The following is a 16,105-nucleotide window of genomic DNA, read 5'->3' on the forward strand; positions in this document are numbered from 1 at the left end:
CCAACCTGGGCCAGGCTCTCACCACCCTCAGGAGCAACAATTTCTTCCTCATGTCCAGCCTGAATCTCTTCTCCCAAAACAATTCCTTGATTCCTTGACCATCCAAAGTCCTTCAGCAGCTCCAGCCCCAGCTCCCCTTGCTGGGTTTACCCCACTGGGTTCAGGACCTGCTCTGACTTTGCTTTTCTCCTCGTGGCCGCAGTCCCCATGGATTTCTCCCAGATGCTGCGACACTACACCACCGATGGTTTCCGAGTCTTGGCTCTGGCTTGCAAACCCCTGAGCGCAGTGTCAACCTTCGAGCAGGCCCTGCAGCTCCCAAGGTTGGTGCCAACAACTTGTTTTTTCACTGTTTAGATGTTCACTCTGAGCATTTCACAGGATGCTTTTGTCCTAGCAGCCTAGCCTGTCGTAGTCTGCAAGGAATTAAACCCTACCCCGTACCAAAGCAATCGCTGGCTGCCCCCTAGATGGATTTTTAGCTGTTTATACCCATTTTTCTGCTCTGCCTTGTGTTGAAGACGGTGTTGACCAGCTCGTTGTGTCCCACCAGGGACTCTGCGGAGAGCAGCCTGACCTTCCTGGGCTTCCTCGTCATGAAAAACGTCCTCAAGCCAGAGTCTGCACCCGTGATTCACCTCCTGAGGAACGCCAACATCCGCCCCGTCATGGTGACAGGTGACCCTGCGGAGGGGACCGGGGACACCCGGCTTGGGGCGGTGATGGGACACGGATGATCCTTGATGCTGTGCAAGGGATGAAGGGCTTTTCCACCAGAAATCGTGGCCTGAAGCGGCTGGGATGCTCGGCGAGGACTCCTGGACTGGTGCAGGCTGCTTTTTTGTGGGTGCAGCATGAACCTGCAAACCCAGAGTGGGTGGCTTAAATAGCAAAACTGCTCCCTGTCTCACTGCAATGACATAAATGTTGACTTCTCCTGAGCACCCCGGATTGCACAGCTAATGAGAGGGATGTAGGAGTCACCTTTGGGTCTTTTGCACCAAACCAAGTGGCGCTGCCAAGGTTTGGAGCTGCTGCTTTTCTTTGGGGATATTCAGGCTGGACATGAGGAAGAAATTGTTGGCCCTGAGGGTGGTGAGAGCCTGGCCCAGGTTGGCCAGAGAGGTGGTGGATGAACCATCCCTGGAGACATCCCAGGCCAGGCTGAACGGGGCTCTGAGCAACCTGAGCTGGTGAAGATGTCCCTGTCATGGCAGGGGTGGCACTGGATGTGCTTTGAAGGTCCCTTCAACACAAACTATTAGTATTCTATGATTTGGTGTAGGGCAGCAATGAGATTTTGGAGCTTTCCCGCAAAAAATGGGGAAGCAAAAGGACCTCCAAAGTGAACCGGGAAGGGGGATGCGGTGGGTTGGATCTCACAGCCATGCGAGACCCTGGCAAACATCGTTGCGCTGGTGGTTTCTCAGCCCCCACCACCTCTGTCTGCCAGGGGACAACATGCTGACGGCTGTGAACGTGGCCAGGAGCTGCCGCATGGTGGAAGCCAAAGAGGGGGTGATCTTCGTCAGCGCCTCCCCCCCCGGCCACGACAAACCCGCCGCTCTGAAATTCGTCCTCGCCGAGCACTCCCAGGGCGAGGAGCAGCTGGAGGTGAGTCCCGAGGCAACACTTGGGGGATTTTGTAAAGCCAAAGCTGCTGGTCACCTTGCAGGACTCTACAAATAACAAAGCTGGGAAAAGAGAGGCAGTTATGGGTGTGATTCTGCCCCTTGTTAAATGGGAGAAAATAACTTGCTCCTGTTTCTCCCTGGGAGCACATCAAGCTCCAAACACCCTCGTGAGATGCAGCCAGGTCCTGCTTCAGGTTTGATACGAAGGGCTTGCTCACACAAGCTTTTTATCCAAAATACCACTATTAAATGCCTGAAATTGAGGTTTAAGGGAAGCTGCTTTAGCATGTGGGTTGAGGATGCTGGCGCAGAGCATCGCCCAGGGGCTCAGCAGGGATTTGAGCGCGACTTGGAGAAAAAGAACCAGAAAAAAGGAGCTTGTTTTCCTTGGCAGGGTTTGCAGCGGCGGGACGGCTGCTGCCTCCAGCCCCAGCCCTGCCACTTCGCGCTCAACGGCAAATCCTTCGCTGTGGTTTGCGAGCATTTCCCTGACCTGCTGCCAAAGGTGAGTCCGATGGCGGGGAATCCTCCGGCAAGGTGGGGACTTTATATCAGCGCCTGTTGGATTAGGACAAGGGGCGATGGTTTTAAACTGAAGGAGGGAGATTCAGGCTGGACATGAGGAAGGAATTGTTGGCCCTGAGGGTGGTGAGAGCCTGGCCCAGGTTGGCCAGAGAGGTGGTGGCTGAACCATCCCTGGAGACATCCCAGGCCAGGCTGGACGGGGCTCTGAGCAACCTGAGCTGGTGAAGGTGTCCCTGTCATGGACTGGGTGACCTTTGAAGGTCCCTTCAACCCAAAATATTCTATGATTCTATGAAGGTTGACCTCACTAGGGTTTCACGGTGCAGCCTTGGAGCTCCAAAGCAAAATGCCCAAAGGGTTTGGTTTGTTTCTTCACTAGTGGATGATACCTTGTGCTCTGCTAAGCTGGGAAAGCTCAGAATCACCCGGCTCCTCCTGGGCTGTGGGGTGTTGCGATACAATCGTGGAGCCTTTTCCCTCTTTGCAGATCCTCATCCGAGCCACCGTCTTCGCCCGCATGTCGCCCGACCAGAAGACTCAGCTGGTTTGCAGCCTGCAAGAGCTCAAGTAAGGACCCCCCAGCCCCAAGGGATGGGGGACAGAGGCGGACAAGGGGTTTTTCATAGAATCACAGAATCATTTTGCTTGGAAAAGCCCCTCAGTATCATTGAGTCCAACCATTAACCCGACCCTGGCACTAACTCATGTCCCTGAGAACCAGAAGTGGATTTATCCTGAATACAGGGGTGCAACTGCAAAGCCCCAGGTTTTTCCCCTGTCCCATCGTGACTTCTTGGCTCCCTTCTCACCGCAGCTACTGCGTGGGGATGTGCGGGGACGGCGCCAATGACTGCGGGGCTCTGAAAGCCGCCGACGTGGGCATCTCGCTGTCCGAGGCGGAGGCGTCGGTGGCTTCGCCGTTCACCTCCCGTGTGGCCAACATCGAGTGCGTCCCCACCATCATCCGGTGAGCTGCCGGGGGATAAAACCCAGGATGGGGGTCTGTTGGGTGCCGCTGTGTCCCCACTTTGGGACAATTCATAGGGGGGTGGTGGGTGAGGCTGTTTTTCTCCGCAGGGAGGGCAGGTGCTCGCTGGTCACCTCCTTTGGCGTCTTTAAGTACATGGCGCTGTACAGCTTAGTGCAGTTTGTGTCCGTCCTGCTGCTCTACACGGTGAGTCCTGTGGTTTCCCAAATGCCTGCGGTGCCTTTGGGTCACCTTGTCACCGCTGGGTGACCTTCCCAGCCCTCTTGTGGCTGCGAGCGGGTGGCTTCTCCTTCCCAGATCAACACCAACCTGAGCGACTTCCAATTCCTCTTCTTCGACCTGATCATCACCACAACCGTGGCGGTGCTGATGGGTCGGACGGGTCCTGCCCAGGACCTGGGAGTGGAGCGTCCCCAAGGAGCCTTGATCAGCGTGCTGGTGCTGGGCAGCCTGCTCCTGCAGACCACCCTGCTCATCACCGTGCAAGTGCTCAGCTACTTCGTCACCGTCTCGCAGAGCTGGTGAGGGACCCGGCTTCATGTGGCTTTGGTGATGGGAAACCCACAACAGGGGGTTGCAATGAAGCCTGGGTGCTTGTCTTAAAATCATTTTGATTGGAAAAGACCCTTGAGATCATCGAGTTCAACTGTTCCCCACCCTTGTCCCTGCCTCATGTCCTGAGAACCTCATGTCCGTCTGTCCAGCCCTCCAGGGATGGTGACTCCAGCACTGCCCTGGGCAGCCTGTTCCAATGCCCCACAGCCCTTTGGGGAAGAAATTGTTCCCATATCTAACCTCAACCTCCCCTGGCGCAACTTGAGCCTGTTTCCTCTCATCCTATTTCTTAACACCTGGGAGAACAGACCAACCCCCCCTTTCTACAACCTTCTTTCAGATAATTGTAGAGAGAAGGTCCATGAACAATCTGCTCATGGAGAAGACAGGGTCACTGTTTAAACCCTCTCCTTGCCTCTCCCTTCATCTGACCCTCCCCAACCTTGTCCCCCAACCCGGTTCAGGTTTGTCCCACTGAACAGCACGGTGACAGCTCCCCAAAACCTGCCCAACTACGAGAACACGGTCCTCTTCTGCATCACGGGCTTCCAGTATCTCATCCTGGCCGTGGCCATGTCCAAGGGGTACCCATTCCGGGAGCCGCTCTACACCAACGGTGAGGATGATGCCGGCTACATGGACAAAAGGAGACATTAAACCTTCCTCCTCCTCCTCAACCCTCCTCCTTCTCGCCCTCAGTGCTCTTCCTGGTGGTCCTCATCCTCCTTTTTGGCCTCATGGTGTGGTTGACCCTCTACCCATTGGGCTTCCCCAAAACGCTGTTGAAGCTGCAGAGCATCGACGACTTGAATTTCAAGCTGCTGCTGCTGGGAATCGCTGTTCTCAACTTCTTCGCTGCCTTCGTGCTGGAGGTAGGACACCCCAGGGTGGGCACTGGGGACGCGAGGGACACGTGTTGTCCTTTTGGGTCTGTCCCAGCAATTATTTTCCAGGAGCTGTGGGCACTGAGGGAGCAGGCCTCGCCTTGGCATTGGCTCTGCCCTCTCCTTGAGGTCCACAACCTCCCCAAAATCCATTCCCCTTCCCATTTTTCCTTCAGACTGCCCTGGACCACGGTTTGCTCAGCTGCCTCCGCAAGCTGCGCCGAAAAAAAGCATCCAAGAAGCTTTTCAAGAGGCTGGAGAAGGAGCTGAGCCAGCAGCAACCATCCTGGCCGCCTCTGAACGAACCGCTTTTCGCCACCCCCAAGATGTCCATCGCCATTAGATAGCCCGTGTCGGGCTCCGCCCGCCTGCCAGCCCTCGGATGCCGTCGTTTATTTATTTATCCCCATAAATGGAGGGATGCGGTGGGCAGGACCCCACGGGGAGAGCGGTGGTGTCAAAGCTGTGAAGCCACACGTGCCGGTCCCATGGCTGGAGAGGAGGAGGTGCTGGAGCAGCAAACTGGGGGAGAAGGTCCAGAAGACGAGGAGAAATGGTCCAGAAAAGAGGAGAAATGGTCCAGTTCAGCTCTTCCTCCTCTCCTGCACCAGCCTTGGACCCATCTCCCCATGCTGGGAGTACATAAGGGTACACACATTTTTCCTTTCCATCTCCTGGCTGGTCAAAACCACCATGAAGAGGCTCCTTGATCTCATGAAGAGGGTGCTCGATCTTGTCATGGCGAGAGCATCCACCCAGCGTCATGTTTCTGCTCACTGTGAAAAATACCCCCCCCCACGGCTGCCCTAGATGTGTAGGAACGGTTTACAACCCCCCCATCCCCACCTTGCCAAGGATGCTGCTCAATCCCCACCACCCAGGGACCAGCCTCTCCACTTGCAATGCCCCTGCCGAGCACGGGACCTTTGTAGCATTAAAAGAACCCCAAAAACTGCAAAAACACAACCCCAAATCTCTTTATTTTTTAACTCTACTCCAATGTCAATGCAGTCGGGAACATGACATACAGCTTTTCGGTTTCCATATGGTGCTGTCGTGAGCGTTGTCTAATAAATTAACAGTATTTTCTTGAGGGTTTTGCTTGTGCGTGGATGGAGCTTGGGGCAGGACGACGTTGTGTGAGTATCAAACAGAGAAGATGAGCAAGCGCAGGAGGTTTTAGGGTCATTTCACTCACCCATCTGGCCTGGAAGATGCTTTTCCTCGATGCTCGAAAGCAGAGAGCGAACCCAGGGGGCGGCACCGCTGGGATTTCACCAGCCCAAATGAGTTAAATAACCCCAGAGCTGGAATTTCCTAGAAAATAATCATCATAATCACTGGAAAAACCCAGGTCATCCTCGCCAAAACTGCAAAAACCTCGCTCCTTCCACGGAGGAAAAGCCGGTGGATGGAGATGCCGCATCCCGAAAGGGGAGGATGCGCGGGGATGGGGGGATGCTCTGTCTGCATCGTCCTCTGAGGGGTTTTGGGGGGTTTTCAGCTTCCTTTAAGCCTGGTTCTTGGCTCTAAAGCTGGTTTTTGCAGGGACTGGCCTGCATGGAAAGTCTCAACCCCTCGGAGCGCCGGCGGCGCCTCTCTGCCCTCCGGGAGCTGGGGATTAGCTCAGGAAATGAGGCACAAGCAGAGGTAAGAGGTTTCCTGCAGTCCCAGCCAAGGCTGGAGTTATTAAACCAGAGGTTTCCTGCCCTTCAAAAAGAAGAAAAAACATCAAAAATCAACATACAACCCTTGGAGATTTTTGCCTGCACTTGGTGATTTTAAAAGGAGAAGCGGTTGGGGTGTGAGGGACCCATTTGCCTCTTGATTTTTGCCCCCTAAACCGGGGTCTTTTGCTTGACTGGTTGGTTTGCAAAGCCCATTTAATCATTAACAGGCAGCTCCTGCCCTTAATTAAAGGTCAACAAGGCTGGAGACAAGGACGGTGCTGGGTGTAGAAGCTTTAAGGGAGCAGCTATTAAATGTATTTAGAGTCGTCGTGGTGGTTTTATCCATCCTCCAGCCTGGAAAAACAGGTTTGATATGAGATGGGAGCAGCTTAAACCCCCACCCTACTCCTTCTGGGCTGAAAAGATGGGGTTTTCCTTATTTTTAAAGTAATTAGACCCCGTCCTGGCTGCAGAAACGCTCGTATTTCAGTAGAAATGGTTGTGGGGTTGGTGCAATGGGTGCAGGAGGTGCAATGGGTGCAAATCTCCCCATTGCTCATCCTTATCTCCAAAGAGCTTCTCCCTCCATCCCATCCCTCCTGCACTCTCAGTTGCTCCATTACTGTCTATAAACACACCTAAAATGTGAATGCTTTTATCTCTCAGCTCCAGACTCGCCGTCCCTATCGGGCTGGGGGGTTTTTGGGAGCATCCCCATTCCCAGCGGGATGCAACCGGGATCCCACGTCCTCCGGAAAACCGCCAGCGAGCCAGGGGAAAAAGGGCCCCACGGTCAGCAATGCTGAGCTGCTCCGGCATCCTCAGCCCGGCTGGGAAAGAAAAGGGGACTTTTACGTGTTTTAAATAGTTTTATCCTCTCCATCCTGGGATAAAGCTTTAAATCCGCCGCGGGGTTGCAGCATCTTCGCTGCTCCGGGGGGTGGGTAGATGGAGCGCTGATGTTTGGTTTGGGGTGATTGGGATCAAGCTCCTAAAGTTTGGGGAGTTTGGGATTTGAGAGCAATGCCCTGATGCGATCCTTTCATCTCCCCCTCCAGCAGCACTAAACCCAGCCTAAGCCCAGCCTAAACCGCGCCGGCGTGCTTGGCGCTGTGCAAAAAATCCTCCCTCCTCCTGGCTTTTAAAATTCATCTAAAATTCATCCAGTTGGAAGAAAAACCCCAAACCTTGCTGACCGTCGCATCAATATACACACAGTGATTTGATTTCTAATTATTCCTTTATTCCCCCCCCATCAGGCAGCTTGGGGAGGAGAAAGGGGCCGGCTCAGGTGTGGCATTAGGACCCAGCGGATCCCCCTTGGTGGAGGTAGGAATTGTGCATTTTTTTTTAAACTCTCATTTTGGAGTGTTTTTGGAAAGCAGAAGAGCCCAAAGCGCCGGGCGAGGGCAGGAGCAGCATTAACGCGGTAAGGACCCCCCAACCCACCCATAGGGTGCTGGGGACCCCCCTTTCCAACACCAAATGGGGCTGAACCCCCATTTTTAGCACTTTGCAAAAACCGCCTTAAAAAACTCCGCGGGTCGGAGCAGACGAGCTCACTAGACCCATTTCCAACCTTTTTAAGCTCAGAAAAAGAAAACCCACTTCATTTTGGGGGTGCGGGCTGTAGGGGGGACCCCTCTTTGCGGCCTGACAGTTGTTGTAGTTGATTTTAAACCATTTCCAAGAAGTCTAAAAATACCCTAAAGGAAGCTGTAGATATTTTTCCATCCTGGAAAGAGTCTGTAAAGGGATATTTTAATACTTTTATGTATTTTCTGCCCCAAAAGGGGGGACGGGAATGTAATGAAAATGCGATGTGTGAAAATGAGGATGGGGCGTGGGGGGAAAGAAGTTTGGTTTGGTTTATTTATTTGATTGGATTTTACCTTTGGTTGGGGGCCAAAAACCATTCGAATCCTTCCCTATTCCCTTTGTTCTCCCACTCTGGCAAATGGAGAGTTTCAAAAAAAAACAGAAAAGAAAGGGAAAAAGGCAAAAAACGCTGCTGGGGGAGGGGGGGAAGGTGGGGTTTCGCAGAATGAAAGGCAGACACTGTGGTGTTCTTGCTGCGGGGTTGATTGTTCCCAGATGTGCAGTTGCAAAAACATCTGGCGGGGTTGGAGTCACCGGACCCCCGCACGGGGGGGAGAGGAGATTTTGGGGTGGGGGTAACTTGGGTCCCTCCCGGGATGTCTTAGTGGTTTCCTTGGGTGGAAAAGGTGAGGAGGAGGAGGGTGAAGGTGCCACCGGCACCTCTTGAGTTTAAGGGTGGTGTTGTGGGGTCTCCCACCCGGCATTGTGACCCCCGGAGTTTGGAGGGGGTGGTGGGCGCTGTGGTGTCCCCCATCGGGAGGAGAAGATGTTGGTATTGCCGTCTGCAGGAGACGTGACCATCTGTCCCCGTTCTCCGGCCAAATCCCCGCCGGCTCCATCCAAGATTCCCCGGCTTTGGGGGAAATTCCGGGGGAATTAGAGCTTGAGAGGAGCCTCGGGTGGTGTTTTGGGGTAAAAAATGGGCTGATGCGGCTGCTTGATGCTGAGGATTTGGGGGAGCGATGTGAGGACAGCGTGGGATGTCCCCATCTGCACCCAGACTGTCTCTGGTGGGACACGGGCGCCGGATCAGGGTGATTCGGGGCCACAAGACGTTGGCACCAGTATCCCGCAGGATCCCAGTATCTGGGGGACTGGGAAGGGTCCAGATGGGCATCTCCAGCCCCTTTCTGTCACTTTGAGGTGGCCCTAAAAGCCCCCGGTCCCCCACAGCAGCCTTGTCCTGGCCAGGGCCCAAGCTAAGGCTCCATAAAGCCTCCCAGACCCCACCAAAGCCACACATTGATCTCAGCTCATCCCTGCGCAATCCCTTTGATCCCAGGACAAGTTTTACCTCGGTTAAACCCAGGTCTGGGGCTTCCCTTGTTGTGGGAAGCAGATGGGGCTTGCAGGGACTCAGGTCCCACCAAGGTGTACCGGTGGGTTGGGGATGGAGCTTCGTTTGTGACCACCAAACTCTGAGCTTGGTTATCTGGTCCCAGCTCAAGTTGGGACCAACTTTCCAGCTTTCCCAAAGCTGGGAAAGGTCTGGAAGTCAGTTGTCAACTTCTCCAGTTCCTGCGAGGCTGGGGATGGAGCAGGACGTGCTGCCTAGAAGAGGCACCTATGGTGGTAGTACAAGGGCTTGATTGCTAGAAGATGCAATAATGCTTTGGTGATCTGGAGGACATGCTCACTAGAAGGTCCTACATGTTAGTCATGGTACAAGACGGTCTTTAGAAGGTGCTGCGCTTTGGTGATGCTGCAGGAGATGGTCCCTGGAAGGTGCTGTGCTTTGGTGTTGGTGCAAGAGATGGTCACTAGAAGGTGCTGCACTTTGATGGTGGTGTGTGACATGGTCCATTGAGGTCCTGTGCTTTGGTGATGGTGCAGGACACAGTCCCCAGAAGGTGGCATGTTTTGGTGATGGTGCTAGACATGGTCCTTTGGTGCTGTGCTTTGGTGATCTTGAGGTCATGGTAGCTAGAAGGTGCTGTGCTTTGGTGGTGGTGTAGGACATGCTCCCTTGAAGGTCATACGCTTTGGTGGTGGTGCGTGACAAGGTCCCCAGAAGGTGGCATGTTTTGGTGATGGTGCTAGAGATGGTCACTAGAAGGTTTTGTACTTTGTTGAAGAAGCAGGACGTGGTCACTTAAGGTTTTACACTTAGGTTAAGGTTCAGGACACAGTGCCCAGAAGGTTCCATGCTTTGGTGGTGGTACAAGATGGTCCTTAGAAGATGCTACGCTTCAGTGATCTTGAGGCCATGGTGGCTAGAAGGTGCTGTGCTCTGGTGGTGGTGCAGGACATGGTCACTAGAAGGCGTTATACTTTGTTGATGAAGCAGAACATGGTCCCTTAAGGTTCTACACTTTGATGAAAGTGCAGGACAAGGTCTCTAGAAGGTTCTTTACTTTGTTGATGGTACTGGGAACCCCTGTACCCAGTATGTCACCATGTAGGACATGGTTCCTACAAACTCGTACATGCTGGTGATGGTCTTTGGATGGTGCTACACTTTAGTGATTCTGCAAGAGATGGTCCCTAGAAGGTTCTACACTTTGGTGGTGATGCAGGACAAGGTCTCTAGAAGGTGCTGTAATTTGGTGGTGGTGCAGGACATGATCCCTTGAAGGTCCTACGCTTTGGTGGTGGTGCAGGACAAGGTCTCCAGAAGGTGCTGTACTTTGTTGATGGTGCGGGGCATGGTCCCTACAAGGTCCTACACACTGGTGATGGTGCTAGAGATGGTCTCTGCATGCTTTGGTGATGCTGCAAGAGATGGTCCCTAGAAGGTTCTACACTTTGGTGAAGGTGCAGGACAAGGTTCCTAGAAGGTGCTGTACTTTGTTGATGATGCAGGACGTGGTTACTAGAAGGTTCTACACTTTGGTGAAGGTGCAGGACAAGGTTCCTAGAAGGTGCTGTACTTTGTTGGTGATGCGGGACATGGTTACTAGAAGGTCCTACACTTTGGTGATGGTGAAGGACAAGGTCCCTAGAAGGTGCTGTAGTTTGATGGTGTGGGACATGGTCACTAGAAGGTCCTACACTTTGGTGATGGTGCAGGACGTGGTCGCTAGAAGGTGCTGTGCTGGGGTGACCATGGTCACCAGAAGACGCAGCAGTTTGGTGATGGTGAGGCTATGTTCCTCCTCAGCAGGGACGAGATACCAACAGGTCCAGCTTATCTCTACCCGTGCCTCAGTTTCCCCACTCCAGTGGCCAAGCTGGTGGTACCAGAAGACGTTCCCCATCCCCACCAGAAGCTGGGAAACCCAACATGCCTTATTCCAATGGACAAATGGTTGGGTTTCAAGGAGCTTTTGGGGAGAATTCGCTTATTTTACCCCAAATTTCCCCTCCTGGAGCGGTGACGAGGGGGGGAGAAACAGGCAGGGGCCTTGGCTGGTGTCCCCCTCGGGGAACACAGACACTCGGGATTTTACTTAAAACTGTTTTTTTCCTCCCCAAATCTCCCCATCCCCTCAGATTTCGGGGATGCCTGACCAAACGCATCATCCCCCGACAGCGAGGACCCCCCAAAACTCAGCCCTTTGCCACAAAATGGGGCTAAAAGCCCCAGGAAAGGTGCCCCAAACGCTCCAGCCCTTGGGGCTGGTGTCACCGGGGGGGTCCAGCCATCCCCCCCACGGCGCTGATTCATTTGTCACCCCCGCGGGGATTTCAGGGCTTGTTCCTCGCAATATTTCCCCTGGGAGGGAGGGGTTGGCAAAGCCCAGCCTGCTCTATTTTATTTTTAATTTCATTTAATTTAATTTATTTCTGAAGTTTCTTCAATTTTTAGTGGTTTGGTTTAGGTTCTTATTTTTTTTGGTGGGGGGGAAGCCAAAAATTTCCATCTCAGGCAGAGATGTGTGGGACATCATGGGGGGACAGAGCGGGGATGATGAACCGAGGGGTTGGGGGACCCATGTGTGTGTCCCCCCCATAATAACTCCCCTTTCTGTGCCCCCCCAGTGTCCTCCGGCTGCTCCCCCATCGCTGCCATCAGGATGAGAGCAGTTGGACTCTTCTTGCTGTGCCTGCCAGGTGAGTGTCCCCTCCCCGAGTGTCCCCAAGGTGAGGTGACACCCCAGGAGCCAACCACCCCCCCAATGACTCTCCATTCCCACCCCCCCCAAATTAACCCAACCCCCTAGTTTAGGCTTATATTTAGGCTGGGATTTAGCTCTAGGTTGGACTCTGGCATCCAGCAAATCCCTTGTGTTTTGGAGACATCAAAGGGGGTGGCACAAAATGGGCACATGACATCCAGAAAACCTTATATTTATAAGCCCCCCCCAGCCCGGGGGGGCTGGCAAAGACAAGATGGAAACGAGGAGGGAGGTGACAGACCCCAGAGCCTGGAGCCAGGAAAAATTTGGGCGAAACCAGCACAAAGGCTGGAGAACAGCTGGAAAATGTTAAATGGGGCGGGGGGAGCCCTGGGAAAGGGGGGGCAGAGCGGGGGGGCGATGGGAAGAGAAATTAAATCCCATCCCAGCATTATTCCCAGGGATGCTTTGATGAGGATGTGGTGGCTGGAGGGACCATGAGGGGGTCATGGTGTGTTCTGAGGTTGGGGGGTGACATGGTGTCGTCCCCCCCCCCAAAAAAAAGTCCTCAGGCAGCTTGAGCCCTGTTTGTCCCCCTAGAACTGCAGCAGGATGAGGTCCTGGGGGGTACAGGGGGTGCCCTGGGGTGTCGGGAGCATCACTGGGGACAGGGGGGTGCTGGAGTGGTACCCGGGTGCTGGGGGAGATGGGGGTCACCCAGTGTCACCCCTGGGTGCTGGGGGACATTGAGGTCACCCGGTGTCACCCCTGGGTACTGGGGGACGTCAGGGTCACCCAGTGTCACCCCTGGGTGGTGGGGGACATTGGGGCCCCGATAACGTAAAAATGACACTGGTCCCCCACCCATGAGCATCGCACCTTCCTCTCCCTCCTCTTCCTCGGGCAGCGTGTCCCTGAGGACACCTATGGGACGGTATTTTGGGGGACAGTAACTCTGGGATGATATTTTGGGGGACAAGAACTCTGGGGCAATATTTTAGGGGACGATAACTGTGGGACAATATTTTGGGGGACAATAAGTCTGGGACAATATTTTGGGGTCAGTGCAGGGGAACCCCAACCCCCGCCGGGCTGGGGGTGACCCCGTCCCCTCCTGGTGCCACTTGTCCCCCCCAGCAGCGCTCCTGGCCCAGGGACAGTACAGCAGGTTTGAAGGCATCACCTACCCCGAGCCGGTCCAGTATTCCCAGTACGACCAGCAATCAGGTGAGAGCCCCGAACTGGGAAGAGGCTTCACCCACCTCCCCCTCCATCCTTTTCCTTTATTCATTTTGCTTTTTCTGCCCAAATCCCCATCGCTCTGATGCCTCTTTTTTAGTTCAATATTCTTCATTTCATCCTTTTTTTAAATCAATTGTATTTAATATTAAATATACCAATAGATGTTAAATAGAATCAATATTTGCCATAGCATAAATATGCTTAATATTAGTATAATATAGTTATTATCAGTTATATTATCATGTATTATATATGATGTTCAAATATTTTTGAAGCTGTAACAAAGCCCCATCCTCAGTCTCCGTGTTGTTTTATTCCCCAGAAATTCAGGATTATTACGACTATCACGGTAAGTGGTTCCTGCGGGATGCCGGGGGGGACGCAGGGTTTTTGGGGGGGGGGGTGTTACCTGCACTGTGTCCCCACACAGATGTCACCCCCCGTGCCCCCGAGGAGCAGTTTCGCTACCAGTCCCAGCAGCAATCGCAGCAAGAAATCGTCCCGGCCCCCACCCCAGGTGGGTGACAATTTTGGGGGGGGGGGGGGGGGGGTGTCTCTATCTATCCCTTTTGTGTCCCCCCCTGGAGCATCTTCCCGGGTACCAGATGCTCCAACCCAGGCAAAGGGCACCCAGATGTTTTGCTCCATCCCTAATTTTCTCTACCCCCCCACAGCTGTTGCCCCCGAGACTGAACCCACGGAGCCAGGACCCCTCGGTGAGTGTTTAACCCTCCCCCCCATCCTGAATTTAACCTCATGGTCCCTGTGGGGGGGTCCATCCCCCCTTTTATCCCAACTGGGGTGAGGATGCTCTGCCACGCAGCCAAAACTTCATGCCGGGGGCAAGCATCTAGGGGATGCTACACTCACCCCTGGGGTGTCAGGTCACCTCCATAGGATTTTCCAGCCCCCGCTTCTATTTTTCATCCCCCCCCCAAATTAAACACCATTATTTCCCCCCGCAGACTGCCGGGAGGAGCAATACCCCTGCACCAGGCTCTACTCAGTGCACAAGCCCTGCAAGCAGTGCCTGAATGAAATCTGCTTTTACAGGCAAGCCGGGAGGGGGGACACACAATTTCCCTGCCCCCCTATATATTTTGGGGAGCCCCTCTGCTTTTGTAATAACCCCCCCATCTTTTTACCCCCTCTCCATCCAGCCTGCGCCGGGTTTACGTGATCAACAAGGAGATTTGCGTCCGCACCGTGTGCGCCCACGAAGAGCTGCTGCGAGGTAACACTGTGGCAGGGGGGACACCCCCAATTTTGGGGGGGGGGGGCACCTCCTTTTCCTCTTGGTGGGGGTGGGTGGAAAACAAAATCTCAGCAACTTCAAAGCTGCTCCATTCTACAACCAGTGACCCAAAGTGGGATGTTATTTGATGGGGACTGAGCAGCATCATGTTCCCAACCCCCTTATTATAGGGGTCACCCCCACTATTTTGTTTTATTATAGGGGTCACCCCCCCTATTTTTTTTTTTATTATTATAGGGGTCACCCCCCCTATTTTGTTTTATTATAGGGGTCACCCCCCCTTTTTTTTTTTTTTCTTATAGGGGTCACCCCCTCTATTTTGTTTTATTATAGGGGTCACCCCCCCCTATATTTTGGTTAATTTTGTGTAATAAATGGGATTTAATTTTGATTTCCCGCAGCCGATCTCTGCCGGGACAAGTTTTCCAAGTGCGGGGTGATGGCGACCAGCGGGCTGTGCCAAACCCTGGGCGCCTCCTGCGCCCGCAGCTGCGGGGGGTGCTGAGCGCTGGGGGGGGGACACACACCCCCCCCTTAGCACCCCAGCCCCATCCCCATCTCACCGTGGTGCTAAAGAAACTGTGCATGAAAATGTATAACAAACAAACCAAAGCAAATCAATTACTTTTTGTGCACATAAAAATAAAAAGGGGGGGGGGGAGGGTTTATTATTTTTATTACTTTCATTATTATATTGTAAAAGTGGGGGGGGGGGGTGCGAGCCCCCGCCGCCCCGTTTTCTACGTAGAGTATTCAAGAGATAAAGCGTAAGGGTCGATGTGGCTCCCGACTTGTTATTTCAGAGTGGGGGGGAATGCCTGATTTGAGGGGGTTCAATGTCTGATTTTGGGGGGGTTCAATGGCTGATTTTGGGGGGTTGTCATTTTTTGAGGTGTTTTCACATTTCTGGGGGGGGTGGTTCTCATGTCTTATTTCATTGGGCTTTTTTCCATTTGGGGGGGTGTAATTTTTTGGGAGGGTTCTGATTTATTTGGGGGGGGCGGTTCTTATTTTTGGAGGGATGTCTGAGTTTCGGGGGGGTCTCTTATTGATATTATTGCTATTTTTATTGCTGTTATTGCTATTATTACTATTACTGCTATTACTGCCATTACTACTATTACTGCTATTACTACTATTAGTACTATTACTGCTGTTACTACTATTACTACTATTACTACTATTACTACTATTTAGGGACCCAAATCAATCCTCATGTCCCACTGGACACCCATTAGGGCATCCCCAAAATATACCCAACCCCCCCCCAAAAAAAACCCACAACAACACAAAACCAACCCAAATAACCCAAAATTAACCAAAACAACCACCCACAAAATAAACCCTCAAATGCTGCCAGTTTGGGTTTATCCACATTTATTAGGCCAGGAGTGATAAGGGGGGGTTGATTTTCAGCCTGGTTCAGCTCCCCCCCCCAAAGTAGCACCAGTAAAACCCTCAAATTCCAAAAATAGAGATAGAAAAATCCCACTTTTTGTTAGAAATAAAGGGAAAAGATGAGGATGTGAATTAGGGGGTTTGTGAGGGCGGGGGGAGCATCACGTATTGAGGTGGGGGGGGATAAATCCAGCACCTTGGCTGGTTGTGGGGTTACAAAAAATAACATTTCCAATTCTTTTGTTAAAAATCGCCATAGAAAAAAGGGGTAAAAACCCTCAAAAATGGGCTTGTTGGGAAAGTGCAATTTTTTTGTTCGAAAAAAGGGACTATTGAGACAAAATGGGGTGTTTTTGG

General features: G+C 52.9%; 2 protein-coding genes across 2 annotated transcripts in view; both read left to right on the top strand.

The window, feature by feature from the left end:
• ATP13A2 (ATPase cation transporting 13A2) overlaps positions 1-5,424 on the top strand; it is a 20,446-nt gene extending 15,022 nt beyond the window's left edge. The window contains exons 20-30 of the mRNA XM_080358893.1: positions 203-323; positions 554-678; positions 1,454-1,614; positions 2,029-2,139; positions 2,647-2,726; positions 2,974-3,126; positions 3,237-3,333; positions 3,445-3,668; positions 4,167-4,318; positions 4,402-4,574; positions 4,763-5,424. Coding sequence (XP_080215019.1) covers positions 203-323; positions 554-678; positions 1,454-1,614; positions 2,029-2,139; positions 2,647-2,726; positions 2,974-3,126; positions 3,237-3,333; positions 3,445-3,668; positions 4,167-4,318; positions 4,402-4,574; positions 4,763-4,933 — 1,568 coding nt within the window. The 3' untranslated portion in view covers positions 4,934-5,424. The remainder of the gene's footprint in view (positions 1-202; positions 324-553; positions 679-1,453; positions 1,615-2,028; positions 2,140-2,646; positions 2,727-2,973; positions 3,127-3,236; positions 3,334-3,444; positions 3,669-4,166; positions 4,319-4,401; positions 4,575-4,762) is intronic.
• MFAP2 (microfibril associated protein 2) lies at positions 5,216-14,915 on the top strand. The gene is made up of 11 exons (XM_080358892.1): positions 5,216-5,234; positions 6,135-6,236; positions 7,516-7,585; positions 11,777-11,848; positions 12,994-13,080; positions 13,418-13,444; positions 13,526-13,612; positions 13,770-13,811; positions 14,061-14,148; positions 14,256-14,329; positions 14,752-14,915. The coding sequence occupies exons 2-11, from the start codon at positions 6,147-6,149 to the stop codon at positions 14,853-14,855; spliced, it is 741 nt and encodes a 246-aa protein (XP_080215018.1). The 5' UTR covers positions 5,216-5,234; positions 6,135-6,146; the 3' UTR covers positions 14,856-14,915.
• The last annotated feature ends 1,190 nt before the right edge of the window (positions 14,916-16,105 follow it).

This window comes from Nesoenas mayeri (assembly GCF_963082525.1).
Source record: "Nesoenas mayeri genome assembly, chromosome: 24".
Taxonomy (NCBI): Eukaryota; Metazoa; Chordata; class Aves; order Columbiformes; family Columbidae; genus Nesoenas; species Nesoenas mayeri.

Bases quoted from the DNA above. Each gene is read 5' to 3' on its own strand.
- MFAP2 (XM_080358892.1), top strand. From the start codon at position 6,147: ATGGAAAGTCTCAACCCCTCGGAGCGCCGGCGGCGCCTCTCTGCCCTC. The intron at 13,081-13,417 runs GTGAGAGCCCCG...TTTATTCCCCAG, and splicing joins CCAGTACGACCAGCAATCAG to AAATTCAGGATTATTACGAC. The intron at 14,330-14,751 runs GTAACACTGTGG...GATTTCCCGCAG, and splicing joins CCACGAAGAGCTGCTGCGAG to CCGATCTCTGCCGGGACAAG.